The following is a 15,408-nucleotide window of genomic DNA, read 5'->3' as shown; positions in this document are numbered from 1 at the left end:
CAGGGCGAGGGAGGTTGTCCTCCCCCTCTGCTCTGCCCCAGTGAGGCCACATCTGAGGGGCTGCGTCCAGTTCTGGGCCCCCCAGTTCAGGAAGGGCAGGGAACTGCTGGGGAGAGGCCAGCGGGAGCTACGGAGATGGTCAGGGGCTGGAGCATCTCCCTTGTGAGGAAAGGCTGGGAGACCTGGGCTTGTTCAGCCTGGAGAAGAGAAGGCTGAGGGGGGATCTCATCAGTGCCTATAAATATCTGAAGGGCGGGTGTCAGGGGGATGGGGCCGGGCTCTTTTCAGTGGTGCCCAACGCCAGGCCAAGGGGCCACGGGCACAAGCTGGAACACGGGAAGTTCCCCCTGAACATGAGGACAAACCCCTTCCCTGTGCGGGTGCCAGAGCAGGGGCACAGGCTGCCCAGAGAGGCTGTGGGGTCCCTTCCCTGGAGACATTCACCCCCCGCCTGGACGCGGCCCTGTGCCCCTGCTCTGGGGGTGCCTGCTCACGCAGGGGGTGGGACGGGGTGAGCTCCAGGGGGCCCTGCCAGCCCCACCAGCCTGGGATTCCGTGAGTCTGTGCCTCCGGGCGAGCTGGGACAGCAGCGTCACCCCCAGCCACGGAGACCCGGTGACACTGGGAGCATCCCCACCTCGCCAGGGCTGTCGGCAGGAGCTTGAGCCCTGGACGTGGAGCGACATCCCGCTGCACCCTCAGTGCCGGCGGCTGAGGAGGGCAGGAAAGAAAGAGCCAGAGGCGCAGAAAATTATCAGAAACGTGTATTTTTTTTCTTTTTAATAGTAAACCTCTTTACAACAAATATAGTGAAAGAGTTTCCAAACAAAACTCATAAGAATTTTTCATGGTAATTATTATTATCATCATTTTTTTTAATATCTTTTTTTTTTTTCTTATTGTGGAATATACAATAACGCATCACCATACAGCACAAAAAAAGGAATATTGAAAAAACGAAACGGACATCTCAACCACGTGCTGCAGTCCCTGGGAAGGAGCCACTGATTGTCAAGGGTGCAGGTCGGGAGCAGGGACGGGAGGGGACGGGGACGGGGGCGACGGCGTCCCCAGGGCTCGGGAGGTTCTCGGCCAGGCCAGACCCCGAGGGTGCAAATACTCAAGAGAAAGATGGAATTAGTCAAAGATTCCGGTTAAAAACTTTACAAGCTTTCGGCATAAATCCTCCCTCCCCTCCCAACGCTGCCGCTTGGCTTTCGCTGCATCGCACCTGAAGAGCCGGATACGGAGCGGGGGGTGGGGGGGACACCCAGGTCCCCGCGGCCCCTCCGCACGACGAGCGCGACCGTCCCACGGCCACCGAACCCCTTGACTCACGCACACGCACACGCACACGCACACACGCAGGCGGAGGAGCATCAGGAAAAAAAAAAAGAAAAGAGGTTAAAAATATATTTATATATATATTTATAGATACACGGTTTATCTTTTTTTTTTTTTTTTCCTTTTAAATTGCTTCTCAAAACAATAAATAAAACTACTCGGGGGAAGTGCACGTTCTGTTTTGTTTCTACCTGTGCAGCATCCTGAGGGGGGAGAGGAGAAGAGCTGCCTGTGCCGACACGGACGGGCCGAGCCGTGTAGGAGATCCAACTAACCATCGTACGGAGGAGCTGAGGAGGGCTTTATTGGTATTTTTCTCCTTTTAGTGCATCATTTGAAGGGTCTGTTCTATTTTACAAGGATTGTTGCAGATACCCCAGAGTGTGCTAACACCTACCTGCTTTACTCGAGCTACGGGGAGCCGGGGGGGGTGCGAAGGGGATGGGTAAGAACAAGGACCCGACCCAGAGGCCATCGGGGGGACCTGTTTGCCAAGGGGGGACGGGACAGCGGCACAGCCGCGCTGCTCCCCACCCGTTTCAGCATCCTATTTGCCTGCAAACTGCTTGGAAAGAGCCGTGGGGAGGAAGGGAGTCATGGCCCGAGGGAAGGGAGTCATCGCCTCGACGGGCGATGCCGGGAGCCCGCCGGGACGTCCCAGCATCCGTCCTACGACGGCGGGTTTCCACCCGGGGAAAGGATGCTCGGTGCTGCTCTGCGGCGCGTTCAAGCCCCGAGAGCCAAGGGACCGCGTCGGTCTCTACGTCTCGGTGGCTGGGGCGGCACCGGTGGGAAAATCCCCCTCTGCCAAGCAAGCTGAAGTGAAGAAACCCCTTATTTTCCCACCTTCTTTCCCTTATTTTCACCACGAAGCTGGCCCTGTGGGTAATATGCAGCAGCCTACCCCAGCCCAGCGAAGCCCTGCGCTTCTCTGCCTCTCCCCACAGCATCGGGGTGGGGTTGTGATAAGATCCCCGGTTCCCAGAAAACCATCCCAGCCTGCTCCGAAGCCGGAGCGCCGCGGCCGGTGCAGCTCCCTGAGCCACACCACCCTCTTCTGGCTTAAAGAAAGCATATTTCAAGAAAGCCATCGCTCTCAGAGGACGGAGTTCGGGGGGAATAAACTGGAAAATAAAAGGCTTTTCCACCCCGTCTGCCCCTCCGAGGTCTCCTAGTCGGAGGGAGAGCCAGAGCATCCCTGCGCCCCCGGTACCTCCCTATTTCCAAGGCTCCCTCAAAGATATTTCTGGGTGTTGCTGAGCTCTCTGGACCCATGGCGGGGGTCACAGGCCAGCGTTTTTTTGGGGACCCTCTGTGGAAAAGCAAGCCCGTGCTCAAGCCATCGGCAAGCGGCCGCTCCCCGTCGGGAGCCTGGCAGGGTCCGGGACAGGGAAAATCGGGGAGCGGGGAGGGACGGGGAGAGGGGGTGCACGGGGAGAGCCAAGAGGGCTAAACAAGAAATAGCTGTACAATTCGGCCATGTCCAAATTCAGTATTATTACAATATACTCTGACAAAAATATAATCTTATTTCATATCAGTACAACAGGAAAAAAAAAAAGAGGAAAACCCAAAAAACAGTTTTCTGTACTGTTACCATTGCTGACATATCGAAACTCGCTATTTACAGTTACAGTAGGCAGGTAAAATACTACAAGTGAAAGATCAGAGAGCGAGGAAAGAGGTGGGGGGGAAGGACAGATGGGGGGAGACAAAAATCTCCGGAGAAAAGGGGGAAAATAAAGGGGAAAAGGCCCTCTTACATCCCGAGCATGGCTTCTGGCTTCGGACAGGGAAGGGTGATGGAGGTAGCGAAAACATAATACTCGGTTTATGGGTCTGGTTGGGTAGCTGTGTTGAAAAAAATGTTTAAAAATTCAAAATAAATGAAGCGAGAGGGGAAGGAAGAAGGAAAGGCGGGGTAAAACGATGTGAAAACGGGAATGGGACACAAGAGCAAACCTTTGGCTGAAGGCCACGGTCACAGACTCGCCCGTGGCCCTGGCAGAGGCGGACAGGGATGAATTTTTGCCACTTTGGGTGTTCAAAATCCCCCAAAGACCCCCAAATTGTGCCCTCAGCCGGAGGGATGGGAGGGAAAGGCGGGATGTGGCAGCGGGGGTGGCACGGCGTGGCCGAGAAGATGCCGCGAACTCCTTCCCGACGGCCACGGGGTGCTCGCCCTGCCTTCGCGGCAGCACCAGGCGCCCCGCGGCCCTGCCTCCTCCGGATTTTCCAATTCTCATCAAAACTGTTGGGGGAGAGGGGGGTGGGTGCGTTTCTCCAGCTGAGCAATGCACGGGGTGGGGGGGGGAGCGCAGGAGGTGGAATTTTCAAGGAAAATGTAGGGGTTTTTTGTAAATTTGCTTTTTCCCTGGTTTGCTGAGGATTTTTGGGGGGAGAGGGAAGAGGAAAGTGGAAAAGGGAGGAAGAAAAGGAGCCGTTTTTCTCTCTCCTCGCCCCGCTTTCCCCCATGGGCCCACGCGCAGCCCCTCGCGACCAGCTCTGCTTTGAACGCCTCCACCTGCCCTCGGACCCCTGACACCGGCAGCAGCCCCATACACGTGACGGCGACACCCCCCCGCTTTCCCCGAGGGTCTCCCCGCCACGACCGCAACCCCCCGCGGGGCTCGGGAGCACCCCTCGCACAGACTCCCCCCAGCACCGACCCTCACCCAAGCCTCCGACGCAGCCGGGCTCTTCGCCACCTCCCAAAACGCCCCCCCCTGCGAGCACGGGGTCACGCCGTCCCCTCGCACCCGACCTCCGCAGCCCCCCAGGAGCGGGCGAGACCGTCCCCGTCCATCCATCACCATCCTCAACGCCCACCTGCTGCACCCCAGCAGCCCGCCTTGATAGTTTAGGTTTGAAGCATCATTTAGGGTCCTGCTCCGGTCCCCAAATCTCCTCCCGGGGTGGGCACGCGACTCCCCGCCCCAACCTGCTGCTACAGCCGCCGGCAGCAGCGTCACCTGAGCCAGACCCCCCTCAACCTCCTTCCATCCTCCTCCTCTCTGCACCAGCCAGGGGGAGAACCCCGGTTACCCCGGCACGCGGACGTACCCTTTAGTCTGCATTTGCCCCCCACAACGCTGCTCTCCCCAGCATCGTCCTGCCGACGGACCCCACCAGCCCCCGTCACAAACACCCCCAAAAACCAGCCGGCTTCGGCTCCGCCAAACCCTGGGAAAGACCAGCCTTCCCGGGACGGGGGTCACAGGCACCCCCAGCCCCCCCCCCCCCCAAAAAAAACCCCCCACACCGGCACCCACCAGCCCTGCGCCCCGCAAAAGCAGCCGCCCCGGCGCCGGGCTCCCGCGTCCCCATCGATCGCCCCGTGGGGACCCCCGAGGGGTCCCGGAGAGACCGCGGGGAGGGGAGGGGGCTGATGCCGGCGGAGGTGGGGAGGGGGGGGTCTGCAAACCACCCCGGCTTACCTCTGGATCCAGCCCGCGGCGTCGAGCCCCGGCATGCGCGTGTTCAAGGGATCCACAGAGATTTCAAGAAGGTAAAGATCAGAAACAGACTTTGGTAAGTAACCACACTTTTAGAAAGTAATATATCATTTTTGAAACATATCAGTGCATACTTCTTATATGAAAATATACACAATTGTATTTCATTCTCCAAAAAAAGGAACAATTAAAAACAAAAGCAAACTAGCCCAAACACAATATATTAGCTGTTTTTTGGGGTTTTTTTTTTGTTGTTTTTTTTTCTTCTTCTTCTTCTTGTCACCCTTTAAAATTTTTAACGCTACACTTTGTTCAGGTTACACTTTTTTTGTCTTTTTTTTTTTTTTTGTAAATGTTTTTTTGTGGTTTTTTTTTTGTTGTTTTTTTTTCTTCATGCATTTTACACCTTTATAGCCTTTGAGAATAAATAAGCTCCATTTTGCTTCCACATCTCTAAAAACTGCAGCATTTTAACTATTGTCATTTAAATCGTGCAATTTTTTTTTTGCAACACCCCTTCTTAAAAAATGGAAAATATATATATATTTTCAAACTAAACCCTATACAACGCAAAAATTCCAAATTAAAAAAAAAAATAATTATACACAATTGTAACTGTCAACAGTACAGATGAGCACGAGAAATAAAATTAGATCAGAAACGTATTTATAGAAGCACAAAGGAGGGTGTTGGTTTCTTAGATTGTCGTTCTTCTCGTTGTCTTTTGAAAATTAGGAGGAGTTTACTGGATACTACAGTCTGGGGGGAAATAAAGAATGACCGGGACCAAAAAAAAAAAAAAACAACCCAAAAACATTAAAAATAAAAAATAAATGAACCCCAAACCCCCAACAAAATAAAAGACCCCGACAAACCGACCCCCAAAGGCGTTTCACCGCGGCGGCGAAGCCGACGCCGCCTCCGACCCGGGGCGTCCCCGCTTCTCCCACGAGCCGTACTTGCCCGTGGCACCGGCCCCGGGGAGCGTCGAGTCCCGGCGCCGCCGCGGCTCCGCTCCGGCCCGGCGCCGCTTGCGCTCCCCTCCTCGTGGATCGAAACCCGCATCTCCGAGTCACCCGGAGCAGTTCGTCTTGCGTTTTATCCTTCTCCAGGCTCTCAGCTTCAAGGTAGAAGTGCCAACTCGGGAGTCAGGGTATGAAGTTAATGAGCAAAAAATGGGTTTTTTTGGTGGTTCTGGGGGTTTTTGCCCACCCACCCCCCCCCAACCCCCCGCGGGGTTGCTCTGTACCGATGCTGCGGCGGCGTGGACGGCGTCGAGTGCCGGGAAGGGGGGGTCTTCACCACCTCCTCCCCGCCGGGCTCTCCGGAGCGAGCTGCTCTGCCGGCACCTCCCGCTGCGCCGCTCCCCAGCGGGGGAGAAACCGTTTGGTTGGGTTTATTTTCTTTTCGTGAAGAAAAAATAAAATAAAATATATATATATATATATATATATATAAAATGAGACCGATGAGACGTCGTTAATCCCGCCTAATTTCCAAAGCAAGGCCGTGCAAAGAGCTCAGGTGCGTGTCCAGTACGCCCGGCATCGCCGGGTCCGAGGGTGGGGTGTCAGCGTGGGCGAGGAGGACCACGGTCCGCAGCGTCTCTCCCGCTTCCCAGATGGACAAACGGAGGCGGAGGGAGGGAGATCCGCTTCTGCCGCCGATGCGGCACCGGCAGTTCGGAGGCGAGATCCGAGCATCTCCCCGGCGCGCGGCGGTGCCCGCTGGGTACGGCTCGGGGACGGGGAGACGAGGGGGGGGTTTAACCGCACAAAACCTGCCGGGAGCCCTCCCCGGCGCCCGCCCGAGGCCCTCCGGAGCATGGGAACAGGAGAGGGAATTCAAAATTTATCATTTAAAAAAATAATAACCAACATTTGGAAATACTTTCGCGGCAAAAATTTGATATTTCAAAGATTTTTTTCATGAGGAAATTTTAGCCGGCCCATCTCTCGGGGCCTCGCTCCTGCAGGTGAGATGCCGGTACCCGGGCAAGGCTCGGCGCGAGCCGGCGCTGCAACGCTTCGGCTCATGGGATGCTCCGGCAGGTCGGCCCCGGGCCGAGCATCCGCCACCCCGGTCCCTCCGCCAGGTTTCCACACCCGAACCGATTTAATCACCGGGGAGAAGAGGAAAAGTCAGGGTAGACTTTAGCTCAGAAGGGCCGGGCCGGGAGGTTTCCTGCAAGGCTCTTGTGGGCCGGCGGCTCGTGCATCGCGGCGCCCGACCTGGGCGGGGGGACGCCGCGGCCACGTCTTCCCTCTTGGGCCATCATTTCTCACAGCTATTAATTTTCACCCAATTTTTGGAGGATCTCCTCTCCTCCAACCGCTCGCTTTAGGTTGCCCCCGTTCATTTCATAACCATCATCAACTTTTTGGTAGTTTTTCCAATTAGAAACTAGGGGAAAAATGCTTGGCTGGGAAAAGTTTACATAAAAAACCTCTAAATTTGCTTCTATTTTGCCATCATCCCAGTACATTTTAATGCAATACGACTCATTTCAGCAGGCCGAGCTGGACACTGGATGCTTGGCGGAGGGTATAAATCCTACCGTGACTTTTTGCTCCTCTCGCTTTGCACCGGCGTGGGGGGAAGCCAGCCCCAACGCAGCTCCCGGCCCCTCCGCAGCCCCCCGAGGCTCCAGCCGCCGAAGGAGCCCTTCGGCAAAGGTTGAATCCGGGCAGGTTTTTGTGCCGCTTCGCGACCGTAGCCCCGGGAGGGAGCGGGGCCGGGGCTGTCCCTGCGCAGGGCGACGAGGCGGCTGGGACGGGACGGGCATCCCGGAGAAGAGCGCCTGCAGGGACACAGCCCATCCCTAAAGCCTACGCCAGCCAGGACCGGTCCTTTCTCCCCCAAACCCTCAAGCCCTGAGCTGGCTGCTGCACCCTGGGCTCAGGGCAGTGACGCCTGTCCCTGGGAAAGCACCCGAGCAACTGGCGACACAAGGAAATCCCTTAGTTCTTCCTTTTTCCTTCCACTAAATCACTCCGTGGAGGCTTCGGCAGATTTTTCCGCACAGCTCACCCTCGCCCTTTGAGGCCTAGAACCCTTCAGGCAAAATCCCAAAGGATAATTATTTCAGTTCCATCCTTGAATAAAAACCATTCATTCCTATTTTTCTAATTTAAAGCTTCGGCCCCTGTGGAACGGGAATGCATTTTTAAAATGCATTTAGGAATTTTATTCGGTAAAACCCGCAATTTTCTTTAAAAGCAGCAATAACGCGTCCTCCCCCTTCAAACGCGCTGCGCCCAGGCAGAGGCGAGACGTTCGCCCCCGCCTTTGGGAGAGGTTACCTGCAGTTTTAAAACGACCGTGGCCAGAAATCACCTGCCGGAAAGGCCGCTGCCTGCATTTTACTTCTCATGCAAAGGGGATTAAGCCTCAAAAAGCTGCCTCTCATTCCCCCGACACACTTTTTACGGGACGCGGGCAGCGCAAGCAGGCTGCAAGATGCGCCTGCATCACGTTTAATATCGAAGCTGGGCTCCCTGCGCCGCCAGCCTGCCTTCCCAGGCAGTTTAGGAACACTTATTTAGGAAAACTCTTTTTTTTTAAAGGAAAACTGGCGCCTGCCAAAGCACTTCAACCCTTCCGAGAGCTGGACCGTGCCCAAACCGCCCCTCCTCGCACGTGGCCCTGGCACTGCTCAAAAGGCGTGTTTCGGGGATGCTCCGTGCCCCGTCTCCCCTCGGAGCCCGTCCTGCCGCAGGCGCTCTTCACCAGGGACACCCTCCGACCTCCCGGGGCGGGGGACCGACGTCCCCGGGGGTCTCGCTGGTCAGCGGGCACCGACGGCTGCCCGGCCCGCCCGCCCGCGCCGGCTCGCGGGGATGAGCGTGGCCAGGGGCTGCTTGTTTTTCTCTGGTGGGGACGCAGCTATTTGATTTCCGTCCCCCTCTTCCCCACGCGGCCGGCTCTTCCCCAGCCTGCGGCCCCCGGCCGAGGAGCGCCGTATGTACTGCGTGCGTCGCCTGCTGTGCTAGAATGAATGCCTACAAAATCCTAAAGCTATTTCTCAGGCAGTTTATGATAATTTCCCCCCACCCCATCCCCATCCCCATAACCCGTTTCGCCCCTGCGCACCCCCCCCCCACCCCTCCCCGCCCCCTCCCCGCGGCCCCGCTGCGAGCCGGCGGCGCTCCCAGGGACGGCGGGGACCCCGTTATGTGACCCAGGTATCCAACCGCATGCGCTTTACGGAGGGGCTCTCCCCCTCGGGCTCGCTGGTGGGTCGCAGGAGGCCCAGGGATGAGCCGAAATCGGGGCGGGCGGGATCGTCCCGCTCGCTGCTGCCTTCGTAGGAGCTGGTGTTGCTGCTGAGGCTGTCGACGGGCGAGCGGCCGGTGGGCTCGTGCCGGGGCTGGTGGGGGAAGGTGCTGAGCGGGGTGGCAGTGTTTCTTTCCCGGTTGGGCGAGACGGGCTCCGACTTGATGCTGATGTTGGGGTTGGTGTTGACAGTCAAAGTGGTGGTGTGGGACAAGTGACTCCCTTGTCTGGGCATCCGGAAGGCGGGGGAACGAGGTTGGGAGAGGAGGAGGAGGAGGAGGAGAGCAGGAGGGGAGGAAAGGGGAGAAACAGATGGAGGAGGAGATCACGGGAAGTCTCTTGTTATTCATCTTTTCGGTGGCCTTTTACTCTCCAATCACAGAATTCATAACCCACATCCCCGTGGTTGAATGAATCCAGAATTATGAATCTGGATTAGATTATGAATCTGGATTAGATTATGAATCTGGATTGGATTATGAATCTGGATTAGATTATGAATCTGGATTCATAATTAGAATGATGAATTATTAGGACTCCAGAATTAATAAAACTCACCACAACGCACCTCTGCCGAGCCAGGATTACACCCCGCACAACCCCGTGGGCAGCATCCCTCCTCCACCAGCGCCCCACAATCCAGCCCCGACTCCCCCCCGGGGCAGAGACCCAAACACGCGGAGGAGAGGGACAGGCTGCGACACCCCACCCCGTCCCACGGGCACCCCTACGGCTCTGCCCCAGCGTCCCCCCACCCAGGGGCCGCGCAAATCCGGCGGAGGGCTCGGACGGGCGGGTTTTGCTCCAAGCCGGGAACCTCTTTAGCCTTTTTCTTAGACCCAAAATTCCATCCGGGTGCTGCGCGTCCTGCAGCCCTGCTGGAGCACGAGGTCGGGCAGCTGCTGGGGAAGCTGCCGCCCGCCCTGCCTGGAAAACGTGCTCCAGGCAGCGGAGAAACACATCCAACTCCCTGTGCAAGAGCCTGGTGCATCCATACATCCACCTGGCACTTCATGCCGGGCATGTCAGGGTCTTACTCCTAAGCTGGCTTTGGGGTAAAATCACTGAATCCTCCTCTTCAATTCCTGCCTCTTTTTGTCCCATGGTCTTGGTGTGATCCCGAGCAACCGGCTTAAATCTTTATTTTGACTAAGATACTCTGAAAAAGCTTGCTGTGTGGACGCTTTGTTCCAGACTGATAGCGGATCCACGTCAGAAAACCTGCCCCAATATGCAAGTGTGTGTATTTTTGCCCCGTACTAAAGCAATTCATTTTCAATTTTAAAAGCTACCCTCTTCCTACGCTAGCAGGACCAGACGCCTGACCCTGCAACGACCACCCCGCTGGACTCTGCCTCCTGCTGGAGCTCAGCTGCCCCCGGGTGAGGTGAGGAGAGCAATCCTGCTGCGGTTAGACAGCAAGAGGCAGCTCTCAGAGAGCATCGCCTAGCACACCGCCGCCCTGATCTCCTCTGGGGACCCCAGGGTCACTCCTGCGATAGTGGTAGGGGCAGGATTCCCCAGACTTCACGAGCTGGCTGGGCCGGCTCCTCCTGCAGCTGTGGGCACGCCTGCTCCTGCCTCCTCGAAGCACGGTGCAACTGCCGGGGCCCTGCAGCGGGAGGCTGGCGATAACCCAGCCGAGGAGCCGCAGCTCGGGTTCTGCAGGTTTGGCACCTCGGAGGAATTCCCTGTTTCCCTCTTTCCTCTTAAAACACCATCTGAGTGGTCCCCGGTACCCATTTCACTTACATTAAATTTCCTAGCGATACAGGAACCAGGTGCTGCTGCTGCTGCTGCGGCTGCTGCTGTTGCTGCGGCTGCTGCTGTTGCTGCGGCTGCTGTTGTTGCTGCTGCTGCTGCTGCTGTTGCTGCTGCTGCTGCTGTTGCTGCTGCTGCTGTTGCTGCTGCTGCTGCTGCTGCCAGGCAGAGATGTTGCCAAGGGACAGCCCACCAGGTGAGCTGAATGCCGGCAGCGAAGACAACTCGGCGCTCGTCAGCTGATAATCTGGAAAGAAAGGAGCCCTTCAGTCATTTCAATGCCAAACCTGCTCCAACAGAGCCCCTGAGCCCTGCGGGAAGACGGAGACCTGCTCGAGAGACACGATCCAGCCACGGCTTACGGAGCCTCGGCTACTGCTGGGAGCTGCACAGGGATGCTGGCCATAGCACACATCTCTGAATCAGAGACCGGTTTGGGTTGGAGGGGACCTTTAAAAGCCATCTGGTCCTAGTCGCAAGCGGGGACATCTTCGACTCGGCCAGGTCGCCCAGAGCCCCGGCCAGCCTGACTGTGGGTGTCTCCAGGGATGGGGCATCGACCGCCCCTCAGGCAGCCTGTGCCGGTGTCACCACCCTCGGCGTAAAACATTCCGTCCTTCAAGGCATGAGCCGCTAACAGGACCCCCTGGTTACCCCCAAAAAGCGCCGCAAAGGCAAACGCGGCCCGCCCCGATTCCACTCAGGAAGGACCGTGGGTGTGACCCCCCCACCCCAGACACCCCTCGGGCGGAGGGCGGCCGGCACAGACAACCCCCGGGGTAATAAACCCCTGGTAGGTGCTGAGCCCCCACCCCCCACCCGTGCGTGGTGCCTCCCCGCGGGCCACCCCCACGCCGCGTGGGCGCTCCCCGCGTGGCAGCAGAGGGCGCTCTCCGCCCGCCGCCGCGCCCCCCCCATCCCCCCCAAACCTGCGTGGGGCGGGGAGGGAGCTGCTCTTCCCACCCACGACTCCGCCAGCAGACCCAAAACTAGCCCGGCATCCCCAAACTCAGCCCAGCATCCCCAAAAACCAGCCCGGCATCCCCAAAAACCAGCCCAGCATCCCCAAAGACCAGCCGGGCATCCCCAAAGACCAGCCCAGCATCCCCAAAAACCAGCCCGGCATCCCCAAAGACCAGCCCGGCATCCCCAAAAACCAGCCGGGCATCCCCAAAAACCAGGCGGGCATCCCCAAAGACCAGCCCGGCATCCCCAAAAACCAGCCGGGCATCCCCATAAACCAGCCGGGCATCCCCATAAACCAGCCGGGCATCCCCAAAAACCAGGCGGGCATCCCCAAAGACCAGCCCGGCATCCCCAAAGACCAGCCGGGCATCCCCAAAGACCAGCCCGGCATCCCCATAAACCAGCTGGGCATCCTAAAAACCAGCCGGGCATCCCCAAAGACCAGCCGGGCATCCCCAAAAACCAGCCCGGCATCCCCAAAGACCAGCCGGGCATCCCCAAAGACCAGCCGGGCATCCCCAAAATCCAGCCCGGCATCCCCATAAACCAGCTGGGCATCCCAAAAACCAGCCGGGCATCCCCAAAGACCAGCCCGGCATCCCAAAAACCAGCCCGGCATCCCCAAAGACCAGCCCGGCATCCCCAAAGACCAGCCCGGCATCCCAAAGACCAACCCGGCATCCCCAAAAACCAGCCCGGCATCCCAAAAACCAGCCCGGCATCCCCAAAGACCAGCCCGGCATCCCCAAAGACCAGCCCGGCATCCCCATAAACCAGCCCGGCATCCTAAAAACAAGCCGGGCATCCCCAAAGACCATCCGGGCATCCCCAAAAACCAGCCCGGCATCCCCAAAAACCAGCCCGGCATCCCCAAAGACCAGCCGGGCATCCCCAAAAACCAGCCCGGCATCCCCAAAGACCAGCCGGGCATCCCCAAAAACCAGCCGGGCATCCCCAAAGACCAGCCGGGCATCCCCATAAACCAGCTGGGCATCCCCAAAAACCAGCCGGGCATCCCCAAAGACCAGCCCAGCATCCCCAAAAACCAGCCAGGCATCCCCAAAAACCAGCCCGGCATCCCCAAAGACCAGCCCAGCATCCCCAAAAACCAGCCCGGCATCCCCAAAGACCAGCCGGGCATCCCCAAAGACCAGCCCGGCATCCCCATAAACCAGCCCGGCATCCCCAAAGACCAGCCCGGCATCCCCAAAAACCAGCCCGGCATCCCCATAAACCAGCTGGGCATCCTGAAAACCAGCCGGGCATCCCCAAAGACCAGCCCGGCATCCCCAAAAACCAGGCGGGCATCCCCATAAACCAGCCCGGCATCCCCAAAAACCAGCCCGGCATCCCCAAAGACCAGCCCGGCATCCCCGAAGACCAGCCCGGCATCCCCATAAACCAGCCCGGCATCCCAAAAACCAGCCGGGCATCCCCAAACTCAGCCCAGCATCCCCAAAAACCAGCCGGGCATCCCCAAAGACCAGCCCGGCATCCCCAAAGACCAGCCCGGCATCCCCAAAAAACAGCCGGGCATCCCCAAAGACCATCCGGGCATCCCCAAAGACCAGCCCAGCATCCCCAAAAACCAGCCCGGCATCCCCAAAGACCAGGCCAGCATCCCCAAAAACCAGCCCGGCATCCCCATAAACCAGCCGGGCATCCCCATAAACCAGCCGGGCATCCCCAAAGACCAGCCGGGCATCCCCAAAAACCAGCTGGGCATCCCCAAAAACCAGCCCGGCATCCCCAAAGACCAGCCCAGCATCCCCAAAAACCAGCTCGGCATCCCCATAAACCAGCCTGGCATCCCCATAAACCAGCCTGGCATCCCCAAAAACCAGCCCGGCATCCCCATAAACCAGCCCGGCATCCTAAAAACCAGCCCGGCATCCCCAAAGACCATCCGGGCATCCCCAAAAACCAGCCGGGCATCCCCAAAAACCAGCCCGGCATCTCCAAAGACCAGCCCGGCATCCCCAAAGACCAGCCCGGCATCCCCATAAACCAGCCCGGCATCCCCAAAAACCAGCCTGGCATCCCCAAAAACCAGCCCGGCATCCCCAAAAACCAGCCTGGCATCCCCAAAAACCAGCCCGGCATCCCCATAAACCAGCTGGGCATCCTAAAAACCAGCCGGGCATCCCCAAAGACCAGCCCAGCATCCCCAAAAACCAGCCGGGCATCCCCAAAAACCAGCCGGGCATCCCCAAAGACCAGCCCGGCATCCCCAAAAACCAGGCGGGCATCCCCAAAAACCAGCCCGGCATCCCCAAAAACCAGCCCGGCATCCCCATAAACCAGCCCGGCATCCCCAAAAACCAGCCCGGCATCCCCAAAGACCAGCCGGGCATCCCCAAAGACCAGCCCGGCATCCCCAAAGACCAGCCGGGCATCCCCATAAACCAGCCGGGCATCACCAAAGACCAGCCCGGCATCCCCAAAAACCAGCCCGGCATCCCCAAAGACCAGCCAGGCATCCCCAAAGACCAGCCCGGCATCCCCAAAAACCAGCTCGGCATCACCAAAGACCAGCCCGGCATCCCCAAAAACCAGCCGGGCATCCCCAAAAACCAGCCGGGCATCCCCAAAACCAGCCGGGCATCCCCAAAGACCAGCCCGGCATCCCCATAAACCAGCTGGGCATCCTAAAAACCAGCCCGGCATCCCCAAAGACCAGCCCGGCATCCCCATAAACCAGCTGGGTATCCCCAAAACCAGCTGGGCATCCTAAAAACCAGCCGGGCATCCCCAAAGACCAGCCCGGCATCCCCATAAACCAGCCGGGCATCCCAAAACCAAGCTGTGTAGGGGTTTACAAAGGGTGGAAAATGCTCGCCCCCCACCCCACCCCAGCATGGGTGGCGGGGGGAGCGGCTGCTCTGCCAGGAGGTGGGTTTGGTCAAACCCTTGGTCAGCTGCATCTGCATCAGATACAGGCACCCACAAACCCTGAGCGTTCATCAAACGCTCGCCCTCCCTCCCCGAGCCCCCTCCCTCCCCCTTTCTCGCCGTCGTTTTGGGTGTCTTGTGGGCTCAGCCTTCCCCCCACGCCAGCGGGGCCGAACCTGCCAGCAGCAGCACGACACAAAGAGGCGGCTGCAGAGGTGCTGAACCGCCGCCAAAGCCGCCGGGCTGATTCGAGGCACACCCTTACAGCAAATCCCAGGACTGGGTTCTTTGCCCCCAGCACCAGCCATTCTGGTTTAGGAGCTCCTGACACCCACTGGTTACGACAGCTAACGCCGACTGCTTGAACCGGAGCCACCCCGTATCGCGAAGCTGCAAACGCTCAGGTTTGACTTAATCAGGCTGCAGAGCGGGGCACGCGAGCCTGGCCAGCGGGAAGCTCCGCACGACCTCGCTGGCCCGAAACCAAGACAATTCCCCACCCAATTAACAGGTTTGCCCTGGAAAGAACAAGCGGAGACACCCCCAGGCTCGGGGTTTGCTCAGGGCATCTGCACCCTACAGCGACCTACGCAGTGATAAGCCCCCCGCTGCCGTATCCCTAGCAAACATCCCAGCCACAGACATCGAAGGTGCCCCGCGTGGGAACGTTTCTCTGCCTATGGTCATCTGCGAGAGGAAAAAGTAAATACAGAAA

The 15,408-nt window shown here is 58.5% G+C and overlaps 1 protein-coding gene across 11 annotated transcripts in view; it reads right to left on the bottom strand.

The window, feature by feature from the left end:
* Positions 1 to 8,904: 8,904 nt before the first annotated feature.
* The window catches only part of MEF2D (myocyte enhancer factor 2D), a 79,343-nt gene continuing 72,839 nt past the window's right edge, over positions 8,905 to 15,408 (bottom strand). For all 11 annotated transcript variants that reach the window (XM_064475129.1, XM_064475131.1, XM_064475122.1 and 8 more), the window contains 2 exons: positions 10,827 to 11,082; positions 8,905 to 9,301 (listed from right to left, as the gene is read on the bottom strand). In XM_064475129.1, the coding sequence (XP_064331199.1) occupies positions 8,971 to 9,301; positions 10,827 to 11,082 (587 nt within the window). In that variant the 3' untranslated portion in view covers positions 8,905 to 8,970. The remainder of the gene's footprint in view (positions 9,302 to 10,826; positions 11,083 to 15,408) is intronic.

This window comes from Phalacrocorax carbo, chromosome 28 (assembly GCF_963921805.1).
Source record: "Phalacrocorax carbo chromosome 28, bPhaCar2.1, whole genome shotgun sequence".
In the NCBI taxonomy this organism is placed as follows: Eukaryota; Metazoa; Chordata; class Aves; order Suliformes; family Phalacrocoracidae; genus Phalacrocorax; species Phalacrocorax carbo.
This window is presented reverse-complemented; position numbering and strand designations above follow the sequence as displayed.